At 42.7% G+C, this 22,489-nt stretch overlaps 2 protein-coding genes across 2 annotated transcripts in view; one reads left to right on the plus strand and one right to left on the minus strand.

Annotated features, from left to right (window-relative positions):
• Positions 1 to 1,627: 1,627 nt before the first annotated feature.
• ZBTB21 (zinc finger and BTB domain containing 21) lies at positions 1,628 to 22,479 on the minus strand. The gene is made up of 2 exons (XM_041487743.1): positions 22,304 to 22,479; positions 1,628 to 9,823 (listed from the first exon to the last, which is right to left on the minus strand). Exon 2 carries the CDS (start codon positions 9,808 to 9,810, stop codon positions 6,634 to 6,636), a length of 3,177 nt encoding a protein of 1,058 aa, XP_041343677.1. The 5' UTR covers positions 9,811 to 9,823; positions 22,304 to 22,479; the 3' UTR covers positions 1,628 to 6,633.
• UMODL1 (uromodulin like 1) overlaps positions 22,018 to 22,489 on the plus strand; it is a 72,676-nt gene continuing 72,204 nt past the window's right edge. The window contains exon 1 of the mRNA XM_041487777.1: positions 22,018 to 22,138. Within this exon, the coding sequence (XP_041343711.1) occupies positions 22,018 to 22,138 (121 nt within the window). The remainder of the gene's footprint in view (positions 22,139 to 22,489) is intronic.

Consider the following 22,489-nt stretch of genomic DNA (forward strand, 5'->3'; position numbering starts at 1 on the left):
CTTTGTCAGCAGAAACTGACTTTCAATGTAGTCTTTCAACACATGCAAAATGGAAGGGAAATTAAAGTGTATGTTGCTTCATTGCAGCCAACACCTTGAAAATTTTTATTGCCAGAGTATTTCAGGACTGGAAACAGAAATATTATCCCTGTTGGTCTAATAGTAAGGATGCTTCTGTGTTTGTATATTGAATGATAGATGGAAATACCCTATGAATGGAAGAGTAAACATTGCTGGATTTGTTTGCACACCAACTGTCTTAGAAAGGGACAGCTGGAATTGGAACAAAAATAACCACAAAAACAGGTGCAATGCTCATGCCGTTATCAGTCCCTTTTAATAATTTTGATTTGCTTCTTGAGTTTTATGTCAAACACAGGCTTTTTGTTCTCTGGAGCATTTTCTGTGAACCATTCTAGCAGAGGTCAGTCTGTGCTGAAACAGTGATGGGGAGAGGACTGTGTGTCAGTATTAACTGGATGCAGGAAGAGCTGGAGTTGTTCTGATCTGAGAGAAGAAAGAGACAGCCATATCTCTGGGGATTTAAGACTGTGAATGGGTCAGAGAGCAGCTCTCCACCCTCTCTTTGCCTTTTCCACAGCTCCCCTAACCTGTGAGGGGCAGGGATACCCCACAGAGGGACAGACCACGAGCCCTTTGTCCCCATTTTCAAGGACAGGCCCAAATCCTCCTGAGCTCAGAGTGCCCTTTTAACCCCTGATCCAAATGTTTGGCACAGCTGGTCCTTCAGCTCTGCCCTGTGTTCCACCTGAGCCATTGCCCTGCTCCCTCTGAGAGGTCAGTGCACACACACAGTGACAAGTGCTGGGGTTAAAAAGTGCAGGTGAGTGCTGAACACATCCTCTGTGCAAATCTTATCCTTTCCCACTGGATTTGTGGTGTCCCACTGACACCATTCCTTGACACCCAGGCAGGGATTTGCACAAAACTTGTTGGATGTTGATTCTTGAGACCTTGTCTCCTTTGTTAAATGTGGGTGAAACTGGTCAGTGGGTCCAACCACACTGCACGAGGCAAAAATGGCAAAGGACAGCAAATGTGGAGTCCAAGAAGTTGAGAAAATTGGCCTAAGTGCTCTCAAAGACAGGTCACACCCAGTGTGAAGAGAGGAACTGAGTAAACCCCATTCCCAAAAGCTAAAAAGCTCATTCTCTGCTTTATGGGAATCCACACACTACATTCCCACACAAAGGGTTTTGAAGAGGGAAATTCATGTAGCAAAACTGCTTTGGATGAGAGTGCTGCAAAACCAGAAACATTGCTGTGTCTTCTCAAACATCTGGCTCAGTCCAGTTTTAGATGGAGACATTCCTCCCACAAATCACTGATTGCACATGAAGCAGGATTTGGGCTGTGCTCAAGTTTTTAAGAGATTGTCTGGAGCAGTTGGTTTTCCTGTATTTTCCAGTAAAAGGTTCAGTGAGGCACTTACTAAAACAAACAACCCCCCACTATTTTAGTAAGGTACAAGTAGCACTTACATCCAACAAACAGAACAAAAGATGCTCTCTTACAGACTCACTTCCTACTCTGCAGACACAATGGTTTGTACAATAACAACACCTCTGCCAAGAGATTCCAGCAGAAGACACGGTGACTCAAAAGAAACAAAGTGTAAGTTTATTGGACGTCAACGTTTCTTAGTCAAGATCTAAGTAAAGAAAACACACAGTAGAAAAAGTTGTACAAAGCAGCAATGGATTTTACATTACATTAAAGAAAAAGTTGCCTTTATCTATTAAGTCTCAGTCCTAAAAAAAGTAAAAACCCATCCTGGTGTATTGAACAGATATAGAATGTATAAGGTATACAGGATTATAAACCCAGAGTTGCTTGTCTTACTTCTATAATCCTTTAAAATGACAAGTGATTTTGTGTAACTAACCGGAAAACTCTCTAGAAAATATATTGGATAATTCCAATTTCTAGTAGGAAACTATTCCCCTGTACCCAAGCACTTAAAGTGATCCCATTTTCCTGCTTTTTAAAAAGGGACACTGTCAAGAATAAGCCTTAAAATATGTACTTTATGTGTATTTTGCACTTAACGCTGAAGAGAGGGTTTGTTCTGGTTTTTCTGTACACATTTGAATTAAAGCTGCTGCTGCAATAATGGGAAGCTTGTGTCTTTAAAAGACAAAGACACACACTGAGAGTCTGGAAAAGGGAAAAAAAGGATTGAGTCCTTTATTCTGGAATAGTGAGAGGAAAAGCTACATGAAAAATCAGCTCAACCCACAGAATTCAGTTACATTTTTCAGACATCCTCACAACAACTGAGGCTGCCCATAATAGGATTTTCATGCCCAAGCAGCTCAAGTGTTATGACTCAATTTGTTTTTAAATTCTTCAATATTATTTATTAACATAAAGTATTTCTAATATAGGTATGTTAATTTTTTGTATCCAGCCTTTCTCTTGATAGTGTCCCTTTTCATAGAGCAGTTACAGTACAGTTTTTCACAAGTCATTTTAAATAAACAAGAATCAATTACATTAAAAATACTATCAGGCTGTACTCAGCAACAACAGAAAAAAAATATTTTAACACTGATTCAATAACAGCAACACTAAAAAAACCCCCAACCAAAACAAACAGATAAAAAAAAACTCCAACAAAAAACAACCCCCTAAGCTTGTTTTGATTTTTATCTAAATCTTCTGGTAGGAAAATGTAAACAATTTTATTGAACAGTATAGGCACATGCCAGATTACAGGCTCATGCCAGGTATTTGCAGCCTCACTGTTAGAGCCAAGAAATTAGGCATAGTCTGTCCTTATCCCATGGGAGGAACTCTTTTTAACACTGGAAGCTTGGAACAGCAACAGAGAACACGCAGAGCTTTGGAGCAAACCCACGTGTCCCACTTGGGGCAAAATGAACAACATCAGGCAAAAAAAAATCTCCTGGATGTTCCTGCCTGAAGAGGAAACGCAGGCCAAGCCTCTTACAGCTGCTTGGGGTCACAGATAATGCAACATCTCATTTTTGAAACAGCCCAGACTGACTCTGGGCTCACCCTCTTCACCAGGTTATCTCCTCCATCACCTGCCAGGGGTGTTTGGCTCTGCCTCACCAAAATCCCAAAACCAGAGACAGAGACGGTTCTCTTACTGGTTCGTGTGTTTTGCTGCCATTGCTCACTTTCAATGTTGGTCATGGTCCCAATTCAGCAAAGAACTTGCACAGAACAATTAAAAAAAAAAAAAAAGACTGATCTTAATGGATTTAAGATAGGCTTAGAGGCTTTGCCAACACAGTGCCTGAAAGGAAAAAAAAAAGTCCCAAACCAAAATAGGTTTCATGGCTCAACACTGCTCCCCTGAAATGCAACACTAGTTTCCACTCCCACTGAAGCAGGATAGTTCTCTGAGATTTATCTGATAGGTTATAAAAATAGCAAAAAAAGGACAGAATTATAGATTCTAATCTATATATTAAAACATCTGCACGTTCCTGACACAAATTTTAGAAAAAAAAAGCAAAACACTTTTTTATATTTAACAAGACCTCTAACTTTTTGTCACTTCAATACACAGCTATAAAATTAAACAAAATATGATGAAAACAGGCTTTTGCATCAATAAATTTGCCTTTTATTTTGGCTGTGGCCAAACTAGACACTCTTCAAAAGACCTTTATTTATAAACAAGCAACTAACATTTTTTTCCCATAATTTAAATTTTAAGACATATATTAAAGTTATATAAGTGGAAGCATATTTATTCCGTATCCTCCAAAATAAACACTTCTATCAAGGGCTTTTTAAGATACTGTATAAAAGCTAATAGAAAACCAGAACTGCTATATAAACATCTCATATTTAAATTTTAGGGATCCTGAATTCCTTTACTAAACAACAGGAACCAAATGTAAAAAAAAAAAAAAAAAAATAAAGATCACACAGAACACGCTCAAAGTGGAAAACAAAACTTTAAAAACCCCCTCAAAACCAAAGCAACTGAAGAAAAACTTGGGAGGCTACTTAGACCAAAAACATTTTATGGATTCTTTATAATACCTAGTACACTAGGAAAAAGGTTAGGGTTTCTTCAAAGATGTTGCACAAGGTTTTGATTTGAAGTGTGTAGAATTTATCATCGTAGCACAGAGCAGAATCCCAGCTGGAAGTGAGATGGCTGTGACCCAGCTGAGCTGGTTGCCACCTTCCCTCAGAAAGCACACTGAATTTTAAAAGGCTATAGCTCAACTTTCAGGCTGTTGTGCAGAGGAATCACTGGGGAAACTTAGGAACCATTCTACAAAAACACGTTCATATTTTATACACACAGATTTTTTTTTTAAATTATATAAAGGGTACTTAGCAAGGCTTTATGTTTTTCTGATTTTTAAAACCAGGTTTAAGTGCAATAACCATTTTATTCTGAAATTGCTTCTGGTAAGAAAGAAATTTATAGTTTTATTAGGTGGAATAAAAAAGTCAGTAAGTGGAAATGTCACTATTAAGCAAGTACCTTGTTTTAACTGCAATGCCACTGAAAGAGTTTAACTGATACTCAAGCAAATTAGCCTAATCATACTCAGCCACAGTTTGCCTGAAAGAGGACAAAAAAGAACAACATGTTATTTTCAGAGGTGTCTAGTAGCAATTTTAGATCATAAAAAAAACGAAGCAGAAGAGGCTTGAAACTAACATTGCAATTTTTTGGTACCTGAAAAAAAATCAGGGATCCATCCTGAGCTGATTCTTTCAAACTTCACTTACAGGAAAAATAGTTAAATATCTGTTGGGGAAAAAAAAAATGATGGCACACTTGGCTTTCACTGAGAAAAATCTGGTGTGTGCCTCAGATTCTTAGGAGTTACACTTGTGCTTGATTTTGCTGAATCTCAGCATCAGCTTGCAATTCTACCTTTTGAACTCGGGATACTGAAAAACCAGTTACACACATGGTTACACAGGGAATTCAAGCCTCACTCCTGCTCCCCCTGAAAGTGGTGACCAAACTCCTGCTGCTTTCAGTGGACACAGACTGGGCTCTGACTCAGCAGTGTGGAATTACACCCCCCTTCTGCCAGCCCTGCAGGGGGAACGTTGGTCAGGATCACAAACACAGTTTGCATCATTTATGTTCACTCTAACCCACCACCCCTCCACTAAGTTAAAATTCTAGCAAAATAATTTCTCACTGTTGGTTCACCTCCTACTTCTGGGTAAATATTTCCTTGACTTACAGAAAAAATTGGACCCTTACTATAGCTCCTGGTAAATATGTGTGATCCTACTTACACTAAATGCTCCAGTTGCCATTTGAGGTAAAATAATGGAAGCACACAGAATATCTGCAGCCCATTATTACCACAATTTTCAACAAATTGGAAAATTGCAACACAGTCACATATGAGTAAAGCGGCAGAAAGAACTACTCTATATGCATTGTATCCATAAAATGCAGTGATTGTAGTGTGATTTTCTCCTCTGCTTTGAGCTGGATATGTACGCTTAATACAAATTTCAAATACATACTTCTTCATTTATACAGGTGTCTATATAAATATTTACATTTTTTAGGTTTTGTTAAAACATATCTTTGTACTTCATGGCTGAGCTTATTACTTGTGTTTAGAAACACAATTCATCTCCTGTCCCTTAACGAGCTCTCTCTTGTTGATTTAATAGTTATACATTCCTTTGTAGTTAAAATTACAAACAGTTGTACAAATAGTGGAAACAAAACTATGAAACTTGTCTGACATCCATTCAACCTCAGTTCATGTTATAAACAGTACCACTTGCATTATGATGGCTGTTACACAATGACTTCAGCTACCCAAGTATCCATAGGAAATTAGTCTTTGGGACATTATATAAAGCAAAGTACCCCCTCTCTCAATTTTCCTTAGAAAGTTATAATTAAATGGCTGAAAGCAGGCTTGCTGCTACTTCTTATAGAAAATCTTAGTAATAATATTGCTGACTTTAGAGTCTATTTTAATTTGCACAAGTTCCATACAACAACAAAACAATTCTATGTTCCCTTAAAATAGCAAACATTCGTATCCAATAACATCAAGATTACTCAAACTTGAGGTTTATTTGTTATTGCTAAAGGTTTCTAAGACCTAAGTCAATACAGCAAGACACTCCATCCACTTCCTCCCAAACTGCCAGTGCATGGCAACCACTTACATGGAGCTTGTGTGTGTTGGTTTCTTTTTGAAAAACAAATTATGACGTTGGTTACAGTATTTCACTACTATAAGCTCACAGTTAGAATCCAAATTGTTGTTTCTCTTTCGTTTAATATGTAACTTTATATATAATACACACACACACACCAACATCACGGGATAAAGATCCATGCATACAATCCAGATGCAATTGTATTTCAGTGTCAAAAGAAATAAAATAAAATTTATTCTGTTACTATTAGATCCCAGACCACAGTATTTTAAATTACTCTGCTTTCTACCTACTAACCAAGTTATAGTTTTCCCTAATCTCCACATCCAAGCAGCATCACAAATTCCAGATTTTCCATCATCATCATCATCATTTTGATCCTCTTAAATTTGTAGTCTATGTGGCAGGCCTCTGAGATCCTGAACACAGCCCCCCCAAACCAGCTCTGCAAGGGTTCTGTTAAAGCTAATTGTGTGTCTGTTCGTGGCTCCAGAGACTGAAAGCCGTCTTGAAAGTCCTGTGGCAGAGTTTGCACATGTACTGTCTCTTGAAGGTGATTGCCGAGAGCGGCGGGGCGTGGTAGAAGAGCGTGTCCGACTCCTGCGGCACGAACAGCTTCTCAGTAGTACCGGAGCTTTCCGGCAAGCCCGTGGGGCTGTCGGGCTCCAAAGGCTGGATTTTGGGGAGTGGAGGGGGTGGGGGTAAGGGTGGGGGTGACGGGGAATTAGCTGGTGGACATATCTCAGGCTCCTTATTTGTGGACTCCTCTGCAGCCTGGGACATGTGGGACTGGAAGTGGCTCCAGAGGCGGAAATTCGTTCGGAAGGCCTTGTTGCACACGTGGCAAATAAAGGGCTTCACGGAGCACAGGAGCTCCTGGTGACGCTCCAGCTGCTTGCGTAAGGTGAAAATCTTCCCACACTTTTCACACGGCCACAAACTGGGATCTTTCTTGGAGACTACGTCCTTAGGTTCCCTGCTGGTTTCGGTGACCTCGTCCTCTATATCATCTGCAGGCTCTTCTTTGATCTGGATTTTAAACTGCTTGGAAACACTTAAGTCTTCAGGCAGGCATGAAGAGTCTTCAGAATCAAAATTGATTTGTTCTGATGAATCACTGAACACGCCGTCCTCCTTTGCAGCAACAAAATTGTTCATTTTATTGGATTCCGACTGCGGAGGCAGCCGTGACGAACTGGTGACTTCTCCATTGTGATCCATGAGAGGCAAAGAGAAGTTCTCTGATGGAGCCATTGTGTTCTGATTGTGAACTTCAACCTGATGACGCCAGATGCTGAAGGATGACTTGAAGGTGCGCATACACTCAAGGCAAGTCAGCTTCTTGTACTCACACTTGCTTTCATGCTCGTGCTTCAGCTCTGGAGAAGAAAACCTAAGGCTGCAGTAAGGACAGACTGTGGCGTTTCTGCAGAGTCGCTCGTGGTTTCCCTGCTCAATAAGTGAGGAGAGCTTGGCATTGCAGAGACGGCACTGATAAACCTCCTTGTTTTCCACTGGGCTTTCAATATGAATGTGATCTTTCTGCTTAGGAGCCTTATTCCCTCCAATGGGTTTCTCCCCAGGGTGCATTTTTATGTGCTGTTTGAACTGGGAGAGGAAACGATAAGCTTTCCCACAGTAGGTACAAATATAGGCTCCTTTGGTTCTCGACCTTAAATTCCTTTTGATGACTTGTTGTGCTTGGGAAGCCGACTGGCCCTGAAAGCTCTGCTTGCCACGTCTAAGTTTCACAATCAGAGCTTTTTTGATTTCTCTCTCCCTCACTATATCAATCAGTTTTCTTTGGAATTTTTCATCCAAAAGGGCATGTGAACTGGAAGCTGGTGAGGGATTCTTCACGATTCCATGCTGTGTCTGGCAGTGTGTCCACACTTTGAAATTGGTGTGGAATCTCTTGTGGCATATGTCACAAGCATAGGGCTTCTCTGGATTGTGATACATGTTAACATGGCGGTGAAGACCTGCGGTCGATCTGAAAATTTTAAGGCAGTGTTTACATTTAAATTTTTTATTTGGTCTTGCTTCTTCCATCTCGCTGTATTCATCTTTACTGACATCAGAATCAGGGAAATCGGCATCAAGGTGCGTGGGGCTCGAGCCTTCCTCAAAGTTCTCTTCTGAGCCAGGAGAACCCTGCTCATCCGCCTTCAGCTTCTTGAACGGCAGCCTCCTATCATCCTGGAACCTCCTTTTGGCTGGAAGTCTGCTTGGTTCCTTACGGTCATCCTCAGTTTTAAAAGCAAAGTCTTTGTTTGCCGATGCTGAAGCATCACCCACCGTGACTCGTATGATTTCAGCAGGATCTGAGAGGGGACTGCTGGGCTCAGTTTTGATCCGCACCTCCGAGAGAGGGGAAGCGACCTCCCGATCCGTTGACTGAGAGGCACTGAAGGACCTAAGGCGGTGTGGGTGTATTACCTGTGGCTTCTCATCCAAGGCCGACTTCTCCGATGACTCTTTCGAGGATGACTTTTGGGATGCAACATTAAATGTCTTCTGGGAATCGTTAGTTCCCGGTGAGGAGCACGAGGATACCTGTGCAGGTTTTAGGTCAACAGAAGGTGAGTAAATAGGAACCTGGCTGTCCATGGACAGTGACCTTCGAAGGAGACTTTTTACAAGGGGGCCACTTCTGTCAATACTTTGGTTTTCTGGGCGAGACCCACTAGATGGGATTACCAGCCCTAACTTGGAGTAGTAGAGCAAATTCCTGTCTTCCCCTTGACCATTTCCTTTTCCTGCCTCTCGCAACAAAAATGTGGAATCCCCTGCCCCACGCAGAGACAAGACTGGTGGACGTGGTCTTTTCAATGACATCTCTGCAACTTTTCCTCTCAGAAGCTGAGCGCTGCTTCCTGGCTCGCCGCTTGCCATTTCTTTCTCTGCTAAAGACATCTGAGGCAGCACCATGTTCCTTTTCACTAAAGCACCTCTGCTCTGATCCTCCACAGTTCCAGAAGTTTCATGAACCTTTGTATAGCTCACAGGGCCTTCTTTCAGCCACCTCCTTTCAGTCAGTGATAAATTGTGAAGGGTTTCAGTTGGTTTTGTTACCTGTGGTCTGCTGCCAGCTTTGACAGCCACAGAGGGTGAAGGTTTAGGAGTATGGCTTAAGTCGTGTTGTGTTTGATTTACGCTTTTCGCTTGTGCTTCAATTCTGTTCTGACAGACGATGACACTTCTCTTCTGAGAACTACTTTCATCTTCATCTTGGTAGAGTATTTTTTTCATAGGACAAGATGGAAAAGGAGCTTGAGGACTCTTGGAAACAATATTTGTAAGAAAAGATATTCCAAGACTGTAGCCCAGTTCTTGCACAGCTGCGAGGCTGCCTTTCTCAATGAACAAGGATGAAGAATAAATGTAGTTCAACACATTATCAAAAGCATCTGGCTCACAAAAGTCGAGCTGAAACACTGACTGAGACTCATTCTCCTTATTTGTGAACAGAGTCTGGAAGTATTCACTGCTGGCAGCCAGAACATTCTTGTGAGCTCGGAATTTCTGGTCTCCTACGATCAGCACAACGTCACACAGCTGTCCCTTGAGACGCTCCTCGTTCAGGGTGCTCAGGAGGGAAATGGCATGTGCTGGATTTATGTAATGCAAGAGCCCCTCCATGATTCTGATGTCCCTGAAAAAAGAACAACAACAACAAAGCTGTAGGTTGCCTTATATGAATTGTTAGAGACAAAGTAAACACATCTCCTGTACTTTGTAGACTGGCTAAACCACCATCCAGCAGCAATTAAAGAAACAGCTTGTGTGGAGGAAAGGTTTGGGACTGAAACACCTTTTTTTTTGGTAGCTCCAAAAAAGCACAGGCATGGGAAGAACCAGCTTATCTGCCCACGCTCAAATATCCTTTTAATTGCTAATCTTACACCAAGAATATTACACCTAACTAACTGGGGGATGGATGGATGGATGGATGGATGGATGGACAGATGGATGGATGGGCTGTGCTCTCCTCCTGTAATACACCTGTCCACAGGGAGGAACAGTTCAATCATTTCACTCTTGATCATCTCTTTCTCTGCTTCAGCTTTATGAAGATCTATCTTGACAACTGGATTGATAAACTCTGGACTCTTGGACCAGGTATATAAAGCTTAGTTATAGCAACTCACCTTTCTGAGGCTAAGCAACCCTGACAGTCTCCTGCTGAGTAGCCAAATTAAGGGGGTTTTGTTGTCACTTTTAATAGGATGATGGAAAGGGCATTAATACTGGGAAGGGAGAAGGAAACAGCATTATTGCCCGTAATCTAAATTCATCATGTTTACTTATGCTTAATAAGTGCTGTTAATATCTACTTCTAACTGTATGTGTCCCCTAAAACTGCATTAGCAGGATTTGGTTTCTGGGAAATGTCAGTTTTCACTGAAGTATCCCTGCATTGCTTTGCTCAGGATGAAAAGCAATCAGAGAACTGAAATCCCTGTTTCATTCATTAGCATCAGAGCACTTTATGCCCACAACCCATATATCTGAGGAACAGTTACCCTTGGCTGCATCCAAGAGTACAATAAGGGCAAATGAAGCTGCAGTGCAGAAATCTCAGTGATGCACGTGATTCAAAACACTGCCCACTCCATACTGCAGGATGCCTTGATAACTCAATATGCTGCTCCTGATGAGAGCTTAACAAAAGAAGATAACCTGGTTTTAAGTAAAACAAAGAAATTCAATGGCAGGAGTTGCAATTTATATATCTGTGCACAAGAACATACACAGAGAAATCAACAATATTAAATTCTCTTATTTTTTCATGGACGCTCTCTACACTACCTCCATGGTGGTTTTAAAACAAGCCAATGATGTGTCTGTTAAAAGCAATTATCTTACTTTTACAGCTGATTTGAGAAACTACTTTTTATTTTCATTTGTACACGATATATGCAACTACAACAAAAAGGTTTCACTGTTCATCAGCCAACAAGCAAAACTGTAAAGTTTATCAAAATAAAAAAAACAGTACTGAGAAGCTATAATCCCATGGTTAATAAATGAGGATGGTAAATCTTAAAACTAATGGGTATAAATAAGTGATCAAAGTCTAAATTGGTATTATTGAGAAATGACTTAAAGGATGCTGCATGCAGTGTCTTAGGGCACTGATCACATCAAGGACTGAGCTACCATTTCTACACCTAAAAATACCAAATGAGTTCATAGTGACATGGCAACAGCAAAACCAGAATGCTGTTTCCTCATCAGATCAGTCTTCACTGAGTATTTCAGTGCCTTGAAGTGTCATTTCATAAACACTAATTTATCCTTAATTCACCTTAGATAACTATAATGCATAATTCCCCCACACCTCCATCTATAAAAAGCAGTGAAGTCAGTCTCAATTTCAGAAAGCAATCTGGTTTGTTTTGCTTTCTGTGTTTTACTTAAGACTGAGAGGATGGAGGTGGGGGTGTGAGGATGGTGGTTCACTACCCCCCTCCTTTGTGGATGCCAGTGCAATTTAAAGTGGCAGAGTGTGGCTGGCCCTAATCCAGTTTCATGGTCTGAACACCCATTAACACTTACAGAGTTGTAAGTGCTCCAGGAGGGCATCTTTCCCTTCACCTGGAAATGAGTTTGCAAACTCAAGTGATTCCTCTGGGATGCAAGTTGCGGAAGGGAAATGGAGGCAGCAGATCAACAGAGCTTAGGAAACTTTAACTGTGGTTTAGAGACACCCAATAGAAGCTGCTGCGTACCCACACTTCAAGATCACAGTGGAAAGAGTGTATTAGTCAAATGTTTTGAAATATTTTAAGACCTTTCATTTTAATCTGCTTTGCCCTTGTGTTTTTAAAATTGGCAGAGTAAACACCATGTAATTACTACGTGTCCCTCTGCCCACATAACCCAGCAGTGCAGTGTAACCAGGAGAGAGTGGTGTAAAATCTGCAGGACTAAAGCAGAATCCAGCAGTCACCCATCCTTCTGGCCACAGCTTCCTTCTTCATTCCTACAACAACTTCAATTCATCACATTAAACACTGCAGACATAAACATCCCTCCAGTCACGCACGGTGCAATTTAACTCTGCCACTTTAACAGGAACCAAGGCTGCAACGTACACAAATGGCAAAGGACCAAATCAATCCTCCAAAGGCAGCTTTAATCCTGGTATTTCCTAATTCAAGGGCTTGACTTTCAGCTTAATAGCCTTTAGACACAACAGGCAGAAATTAAACAAACAATAGCAAAAAACACACCAGAACTGTTTCGCAGAGCCATTTTAAGACATTTACCCAGATGATGTGAAAGCCTGAAATATTTAGAAGTAGAAAAAAAATCAACCCAAGGAATACCTGAGTCAGAGTACAATGTGTTAAAATTTCACTACATGAATACTTTTCAATAACAAAGTTGATCCACCATCCCTGCTCTCTTGTGTTCATTTTACCTGCACCCTGCAGGTCACTCCTCCTTCAGCTGTGCCAGTACAAATATTTGCAGGCCCGTATGATGTAGCAGAACAGACAATAAATAAACACCCAACATTATTTTTTTTCAAATGCTGGTTGATTTTTACAGTGAACCACATCAGGAACTATTGCATTGGCATAACTGAAGAGGCAGCAATAGGAACAGCCACAGGAGACAAGAACTGGCTCCCCAAAGCCAGGGCTTGGCCCCACACAAAGGCTGCCCTGGCACCGTGTGTAGATACACAACTCTGGCAGTCTCCTGTAACACCAGATTTGATTCTAGGCGTTTGAGCACTCCTACTTGTCAGTGTTAGAAATGAGAAGCTTGACTCAGCCAATATATCAAGCAGTAATTCAATTTATTAATTAATATGGTAAGGTATGAGCAAAAACAGCGCTGGGTACAGTGGTGGGGGTTTTCCCTTCCAACTGCACACTGACTGCTGGGCTTGCTGGTATTTATTGATCATATTCATGCATATTCATAAGATTTCTCAGCAGTTTTTATTTCCAATTTTTTACATCACAATTCTATATGTCAGGATTGTAAATCTATGATGGTGGTGTTTGGTTCCTTTCCAATTTCTATACTCTATTGTGATCTATTCCAGGTTTCAATATCCCAGGATGTACATCCCAGGATGTGTATCCCAGATGGTGGGGTCCAGCTTCCAGATGGGGGGTCCAGCTTCTATTTTCTAGGACCATTAATCCATGATAGTGATGTCCAGCTTCCCTTTTTGAAATCATTAATCAGTGACGTTGATGCCCATCTTCCTTTTCCAGGATGTTTTCACCATTTCATTAGGAGCTTGGGATAGGTTCACTTCCCTCTTTTGTTTAAATCCCTTATATATTCTAAAGCTAATTTCTCAGCAGTTTTTATTTCCAATTTTTTACATCACAATTCTATATGTCAGGATTGTAAATCTATGATGGTGGTGTTTGGTTCCTTTCCAATTTCTATACTCTATTGTGATCTATTCCAGGTTTCAATATCCCAGGATGTACATCCCAGGATGTGTATCCCAGATGGTGGGGTCCAGCTTCCAGATGGGGGGTCCAGCTTCTATTTTCTAGGACCATTAATCCATGATAGTGATGTCCAGCTTCCCTTTTTGAAATCATTAATCAGTGACGTTGATGCCCATCTTCCTTTTCCAGGATGTTTTCACCATTTCATTAGGAGCTTGGGATAGGTTCACTTCCCTCTTTTGTTTAAATCCCTTATATATTCTAAAGCTACAGTTTAAAAATCCTTAATACAAAGCAACATTCTAAAGCTATAATTCAAAGGTTCTTATTACAAAACAGTTTAAGACTTATAATAGTTAATTGCAAACAAAAGGTTGGTTCAAAGGCCTTCTTCCATGCTTTGTTTTCCTCGGTTGTTTATCAGGACTCATCTTTATAACTGTCCCATGGCCATGTTCCACACATTTCACAACTACAATTACACAGGTTACCTTTATTTACCTGACACGAAACACAACAATTGTATTTCACATCAGCACTAGATTGTTTTGTGATTAGCTACCTAAGATCTTTTCTCCAGATAATCTGCTTTTATTCTCTCTAACCCTTTTTTTTCCCAGCCACCTTCACTACTGACTGGAAACAAAGCTTTCTTCTTTTCTTCCATGATGTTCAGGTGACATCATGGAAACAGCAGGAGCACATCAGGAAATCTCCCACAGCCTGGTGGCAGGGCCTCAGCTGGTCCTCAGGAACAGTGACTAAGTTTAGACTCCAGACCCAGAAGGGCCAGTGCAGCAGGAACTTTTGGGAGGCCACAAAGAGATTTTAGTGTCAGCCTTCACAGAATCACAGGACGGGTCGGGCTGGAAGGGACCACAGTGGGTCAGCTGGTCCAACCCCCTGCTCCAGCAGGGCCAGAGCACAGGGTTGTGTCCAGATGAATCTGGAATACCTCCAGAGAGGGAGACTCCACAGCCTCTCTGGACAATCTGTCCCAGTTCTCTGTCACTGCACAGGGAAGAAGTTCTTCCTCATGCTCAGGTGGAACTTCCTGAACATCAATTCTGCCCATTGCCTCTTGACCTTTTTCTGGGCATCACGGAGCAAAGCCTGGTCCACCCTCTTGCCACTCCCCCTTTAGATATTTATACACATTAATGAGGTCCTCTCTCAGTCATCCCTTCTCCAGGTTGATCAGGCCCAGCTCCCTCTACCCATTGCCTCTTGACCTTTTTCTGGGCATCACGGAGCAAAGCCTGGTCCACCCTCTTGCCACTCCCCCTTTAGATATTTATACACATTAACGAGGTCCCCTCTCAGTCATCCCTTCTCCAGGTTGATCAGGCCCAGCTCCCTGAGCCTTTCCTTGTAAGAGAGATGTCCCAGTCCTCTAATTCCCTCCTCCAACAGCCCTCCACTGATCTCAGAAAACTAGATTTCAAAAGCCTAAGTATCATATTTGGTATAACATTGTTTTTATTTTATATTTTGAACAAGGACAGGAAAAGTTGCCTCTACTATTTCAAAATAACTTTTGTAAAATGAAATCTCAGGAAAGCTCTTCACAAGGGAAGGGTGAAAAAGCTTAATCTTGGACCCAACAGTTTCTTGATCCTCAACAGCAATCTCCCTTTGAAGTGGTAGCTCCCCTTCCTTTCCTCTGTTCCTTACTCTCACATCTCCTCCCAGCCCTGTGCTACTCTCCCCTTCCTTTCACCAGCTCTGCTGCTCATTTGATCTCCCAGTGAGCTGATTCAACTCCTTAAAATTAAGCAGGGAACTAATAAACAAAATCATTCCAGATTTTTAGATCTGTTTGCTATTTTCTAGGGCAGGCAGCTTAATCAGCTCAAATGAGCATGAGGGTTCCAGCAAGAGGAGCCAGGCACCTGCCCATTCTTTGTCATTCTTTGTTCCATCAGCTTCCTCCATCTGAAATTTCACCTTCAGAAATAACAGAGCCACCAATTCTACAGCTAAAACATTCCAGAAAGAATCAGGCAGATATTTAGGTGTGGTTTCACTGTAACAGCTGCACCCTCAAATACATGAGCAACTAAGAGATGCCGATGTTGCCTTCTGACTTCCATGATAAGGAAATCTCTGTCAGCTGAAGGTCCATTAACAGCGTGCTGGGGTTGCAGTGGGAAAGATGATGTTCTGAAACCCTCCTTGAAATGCAATATTGCAGCAAGGGCTGTGAGAAAGTGCAGGTGGAAGCAGAGAATATGAGGATGGAGGAGGAAACACAAAGAAGAGACTGAACAGGTTTAAATACGGAAAACACACAAGAAGCATGGCAGGGACAAACCCACTAAAGAAAGCAAAGGAATGTGGATTGTAAGACTCAGCCAAAAAGTACAAGTGACTTTCTGGGGCATCCCTGGAAAGTGCAGGAATATTGCATTCATTTGAGTGCTTTGCTGAGGATCTGATGGCTCTGACAATTCTAGTGCTATTTCAGACGCCAGAAGAGTAGAAAGTTCCCCTACTTGTCTGTCACAAGTCCAGAAGAAAAAGGAACTTCCACTGCTTAAGCTTCCACTCAAGGACCTTCTGCTGGACTTTATGATTTGAGTTTGACAACAGTTTATAAAACGTCTCTTCTCCTATCAACAGCCTTTGCAACACAGATACTCTCCCATACCAGATACAGATGTACACATCTCCCTATATACCCCAAAACCTGTAGGTACAAGCTGCAAACCCACATAGGAATATTGTTTGCATTTCTATAATCTTTTTCTACCTAAATACTTAAATAATCTCTTGCTACAAGTTTGGGGGTTCTGTCTTCCTGGATTTAACGAAATGAGATCTCACTGCTGTTGCTGTTCTCCACTGCAGACAGCACTGTGAACTCTCCCCGTGAAGACAAACGTTTCTCATTTCCAATAGGTCGGCAGCACAGAGACTCCCTGGTATGAAGGCAGGCATAACATCACATAAATAACATGCTTGCTAGTGTGTGAAATTGATGGACTAATTTCTACCTATTTATCCTTCACACATATAAAAGCAGAAATTTAGGTAGAGAAAAAGAAGAAATTTTATAATCATCGATTTACAGAATGGTTTGGGAAGGGACCTTGAGGATCACCCAGCTCTACCCCCCTGCCATGGGCAGAGACCAGGTTGCTCAGAGCCCCATCCAAGCTGGCCTTGAACGCCTCCAGAGATGGGGCAATCTGTGCCACTGCCCCACCACCCTCACAGTAGAGAGTCTTTTTCTAGTATCTAATATAAACCTACTTTCAGTTTGACTATTCTGCAGTCTACTTTGCCCTACACCCTAGACAGATAATTAGCAGCTAACCTGACACAGACATGAAATTGACTCAGAAATTAGAGGCTACTTTTCACATTCAGATCATACCCTCAGTTTCACGTTCTGACACTTAAAATAGCTCCCCCTGACGTGCAGCAAACTCCAGAATGTCAGAGTACAAAGCTCCTCTTGTCATTCCCATTCTTGTTTACAACCCAGCAGCAGCTCAGGGTGCAATTTCATCTTACTCTCAGAGCAGTCTGAGGCATCGCTCCTGCAAGGAGCAGCCCGTGTCTCCTCCTCCCCCTCCGAGGAAGGGCTGCCTGTGAGCGGATCCAGGGACAGGATGGAAGAGACAGGGCAGGGAAATGCTGGCTGGGAGCTCTCAAAGTTCTTCCTGAAACATTTAGTGAAGATTAAATCACATCAAACACAATTTGCTATTTGTCCTGGCCTCCATGACTCGACTAAAAGGTGTGTAACTCAGCCTCCAAATTGCTGTAAACTAAATCAAAATATTAACAAGTTTTAAAACACCTTTCCCTAGGAATTCTTCATCTTTCATTCCCTTGAAGTGTTTGTTTTGTAATGCAAAATACAAAGCAACGTTTGCTTTGTAATGTTGCAAATAAACTCTCTGATGGGACACGTCTGAAAGGCTTGATGGCCAACAAATTTAAACACCTACAGAAACCTCATCCCCAGAAATACTTCTTGTCACTTTTTTTTGTAAGAGATGCATGAAATCTGAGAATTGTAGACCAAATGTGTACACTTGTACTATTTCTACACATTGATTTTATTGTTTTATTGGCAGTGCTGAGATATACTTATCAAATGGAGTAATATTCAGTCACCTGATTTACTAGATGAGACACATTAACTGGCATAGTTCACATTAAAAAGCTGTCTACATACAACTTTTAATTTTGGTGGTGTAGTAAAAATGACAAACCCTAATTGTGGTCATATTTCTATTACTATCATGGTGCTTTTTACAGGCACGGTGTATTTTGGATGAGAAGAGAAGCCACACATCCCTATAAGGTACTATTTTATCAACAGAATAGTTATTACACTAAGGTTTCTTTAAGAAAATGAGACATGAGGGGGAAAAGTCATACATTTAATCTGAAAAATGCAGAATGTAAAAGCTGAGCCTAAAAAATTCCAAGTGAGAAAGTTATGATTCAGGGAATTCAGGTATCTTTCTCCCACTGAAGGATCCAAAGAAAATGTCATTCAGCCATCACCAATTCTGGCCAAGATACTGGGAAGATGATACAGGACACACAACAGCCATTTTACCTGAGTTTTACCTTCAGAGATTTACAAGCTCATGAATAGCATGTGGAAGATTTTCAGTTTACTCCAGTCCACAAGCAACTGAAGGTAGGCTATGTCTTACATAGTTAAAAAAGTTAATTTAAAAATCCAGCTCCATGAACAAGAGCTGTATTTTCTTTACTCCTCAGAAGTATTTATGAGAATTGAGATGGTCATATTTTTACTGGAATTCCAGGAAATTTGGCCCTTAACCTCCACAGCTGAAGGACTGTACTCAGAGTTATGTCTTGGTACAGAATAAACAAATTCCTTTTGGTTATGACAGAGTGTGGCAGTGATTAGAAATCACTAACTCTGCTGCTTTTCCTTCCATGGCTCATAATTTACATTAAAAGGGGCTCTGTGACAATATTTACTGTCCCAAGTACTCTGTTTTTTAGAAGTGCTCTGAAGATACTCACAAATGTGTCCAGAGCAGTCTGTGAGGGGGTGGATGGGACACTCACTGTGCCCTGTGTCACAACTGTCCCTGCAGTAACCACTTGTCAGAGGTTGATGAGAATGAATTGCAACCTAAATTGTTACTCACACTGTTCACTGAGGTAGGATAAACCCTGGAGATTAATGCTGCCAGACAAAAAAGGGAAAAGCATTTCTTCCTTTGTAAAGAATGTCATTTACTTGTATGCAAATTACTACCAAAGAAAAATTTTTGTGGCATTTAAAAAATCTATTTTTGGACAAAGGATTTTTCATGTCTTTTCATCACAGAGTACATGGAGAGAATTTGCACAAGAAGGATGTGGTGTTTCACTACAACTCAGAGGGAAAACCCCTCAACAACCAAGGCCAGGGGATTTTAAAACTTATATTTGTGATGAACAGCAAGACTGATGAACTGATGGGGGTGGACATGGAAGGAGCTTAGGAAGACTGAAGACTCGCCCAACACTTTCTCTCCTTGTTCACAAAATATGCCTGAACTGTTCCAGAACAGCAAAATACAGAAACTAGTCAATAAGAAAAGACAACAAATTTCTTTTTATTTCACTGCTGATTGAAAGAAAATATAGGAGAACAGGTGTCTTTAATATTATCAGTAGGGAAAAAATGGAAACACTACAGTACAAAGACTAATATTAAACTACAACAAATATTTGGGAAGGAACCCCCCCCTGCACACAACACCTATTTTAAAGCAGAGCATATTGCAGTCTTTCCATAACTTTGCTGCTTCTGAAGACTTTTGCTGCTTTCTGAGGATCTCAGATCATTACATGAGACAGATTTCAAAATGAAGGCGCTCAGTTGCTCAAAAGTTTAAGGAGAGCTGAAATTGTTGCAACTGCAGCATGTGACTCAGAGCACAGCCCCTCCCAGTGCAGAGCAAACCAAGAGCTGATTACAGCCCAACTTCCTCTCCCCTCCGAGTCCACACTGGGTCACACACTGAAGTTAGCACCATTTTTGCAGATAAAGCAAATTTCAAAACCCTGAAAGCTACAGAGGGCTGGTTTTTAACAGTAACTGCTTCACATCCTGAAGCTCAAAACAACTTCAATACAGTAAGAAAGCTCAAGGCTTTCTGCCAAGCTGTCCTTTTAAATCCACAGGTTGATCTACGATCTACCCCTAACTAATTTTGAAGTAAGTGTGATCAGCCATCACTACAAAGATGATCAGAGCACTTAATTCTCTGTGTGCAAGTATTCTCTAGCATCACACACAAAAACCTCCATGAGCTCAGAAAACCTAATTTCTCAGTAATATCCAGCTTTTGCTGATTAGAGGGCTCTCAGTGATGGACGTGGCAGAGTTATCACCCTGGCACTTGGAACCTACACATGGGAACAGGAGGCACAAAAGTTCACATTTATCACTGAATGTACAGCACAAAAAGGACTTTGGGAACTTCCTAAAAGCTGCTGCCTGCTTTATATTCAATAAGAATGCTAAGGTGTCCTAAAGGGTAAGTTACCTTGAACACTGAAGCAGAATCAGGGGAGCTCACAAGTGGTGAAATCCCCAAGGAATCCTGGTCTGGCTCTGCAGCTGAAAACTCCAGAGGTTCTAATTTGTGACATCTCCCTGCAAGCCCCTCCTGAGAACATGTAAATGCCAGCTCCTGAAATGGTCATGATTCAGTCACGATGGGTGGACCTTCCACAGGTAAACAAAATATTCTTTAGAAATTACAACTCTACATCATGTGGGTGAAGCATGTGGGTGAGAGAATGGATGTAGGACTCCCTCCACCCAAGAGATGGCCACATAATTTGGGGTTTTTTGCTAACAAGGTTTATAAAAACAGTTGCTTAAATTTGCTCCAAACTTCCCCTCAAGAGGATCAGCATAACACTGGTGGAAAATTTTAGTCAGAGCACTTTGTCAGTTTGAGCAAAGTCAGAACAGAACACTAAACCTACACATAAAACAGTACTAGATTTACCTGCAGTGTGCATTTACCACTCCTGATTTAACATCAAAAAGACTTCCTGTACAAAAATACATTTTAAAAAATCTAGTTTCACATTATTTATCTAAGGATAAAATATTAATTTTAATTTAAATATTCAGTGTATTCACAAAAAGCTCTGTTATTGTGTAATTCATCACAATCTCTTCTTGTATGTACAGCCTACCTACCTCTTACTTCCACTGGGAGTCCAACTACGAAAAAAAGGAAGAGCTACTAAAGCAATTGCTATTTAATTAAGATGAGCTTACTCAGTACACACACATTCCACAATTATTTCCTGTCTAATAGTAACTCCTTGGAGTTATTATTCTGTTTATTTACACGAGCCTCATCCAATCTGAACATAAGATCAGCTTGGATTTTACAGAGGATTATAGCAAGGTTCTTTCTGACAGCTATGACCAGGTAAAACACCTTCCACAACCTTCTGCACAGGCACAGCCCACCACTGAGGATTTCCCCACCTGGCTGTGAAATGTACCTCATCGTTCTGATGAATAATCCAGCCCAAGAGTGCTCGGAGCAGCAACGCCACGCTTTGTTTACAGAACCACAGAATGGGTCAGGCTGGAAGGGACCACAGTGGGTCATCTGCTCCCACCTCCCTGCTCCAGCAGGGTCATCCCAGAGCACACAGCACAGGGTTGTGTCCAGATGGTCCTGGAATATCTCCAGTGAAGGAGACTCCACACTCTCCCTGGACAATCTATCCGGTGCTCGGTCACTGCACAGGAAAGTTCTTATGTTGAGGTGGAATGTCTGAGCACCGGGTCCCAGCCACTGCCGGGCACCACCGAGCAGAGCCCGGTCCATGCTCGGACCCGTCCCTTTCTGGACTGACAGACATCGATGATGTTTGGTACCTGCCTGCACTCACACGCGGGGACCTCGCTGGGGGAGACGAAACGCGCTCTCCCTTCCAGACACAGCGGGAGGAGCCGTGTCACCGAGCCACGGCCCTCCCGGCGCCTCTCTTGTTCTACAGCTCGGGAAGAGCCCGGAGCCGCCGGCGGAGGGGAAGCGCCGGAGCGCCGGTCCCTCACAGCCCTCGGGCGGCCGGTCCTTCTCACACCGGTGCCTGGTATCCCTCACCCCACCGGTCCCCAGCGTCCCTCACACACCGGTCCCTCACGCCCTGGGGCGGCCGGACCCTCGCGGCCCTCACGCCCCGTAGCAGCGGGTAACGGGCTCCTGAGGCGCCGCAGCCCGGAGAAGCCGGAGGATTGCGCGCCTCTTCCCGCTCCGCCTCTCCCCGCCTTCCATCCATCCATCCATCCATCCATCCATCCTTCCTTCCTTCCACCGCTGCCGGTCGCGCTCATGCGCCCTGAGCGCTTCCCCCGCGCCTCCCCCTCGGGGCTCGGGCCCAGGCGGGGCGGGCGATGTGGCGGCGGCGGCCGCGGCACCTCCCGCCCGCTCCGGGCGCCTGCGCCGCGCCCCGCCAAGGACGGGGGGAAGAGTTTCGTAACCGGCGCATGCGCGCGGGAGCCGCATCCCCGCTCGGTGGAGGAAGGGGGGGGAAGGAGGAAAGAGAGAAAAAAAAAAAAAAAGGAAAAAAAAAAAAAAACCACCTCAGAGTTACGTCAGGAAAAGACGGATTTGTGCTCGGGGAGACCCGCGCGGCGCGGGGAGCCCCCGGGACGGGCGCGACACGCGGGCGCTACTCACCCTGTCCGCCGCCCCCCCCTGCTCGCCCCCCTCGGCGCCTCCGCTCAGGGCTCAGCCCGCGCTGCCGCCGCCGCCGCCGTGATTCCATCCATCTTGAATTTGACGTCATCCCACAACCGAGGGATGAGGTCATCGCGGGGAGCGCTCGTCACGTGCGCGGCGCCGCGATTGGCCGGGCCGGGGGGG

The sequence above is a fragment of the Pyrgilauda ruficollis genome, unplaced genomic scaffold (assembly GCF_017590135.1).
Source record: "Pyrgilauda ruficollis isolate IOZ18807 unplaced genomic scaffold, ASM1759013v1 scaffold84, whole genome shotgun sequence".
In the NCBI taxonomy this organism is placed as follows: Eukaryota; Metazoa; Chordata; class Aves; order Passeriformes; family Passeridae; genus Pyrgilauda; species Pyrgilauda ruficollis.

Bases quoted from the DNA above. Each gene is read 5' to 3' on its own strand.
- ZBTB21 (XM_041487743.1), bottom strand. From the start codon at position 9,810: ATGGAGGGGCTCTTGCATTACATAAATCCAGCACATGCCATTTCCCTC.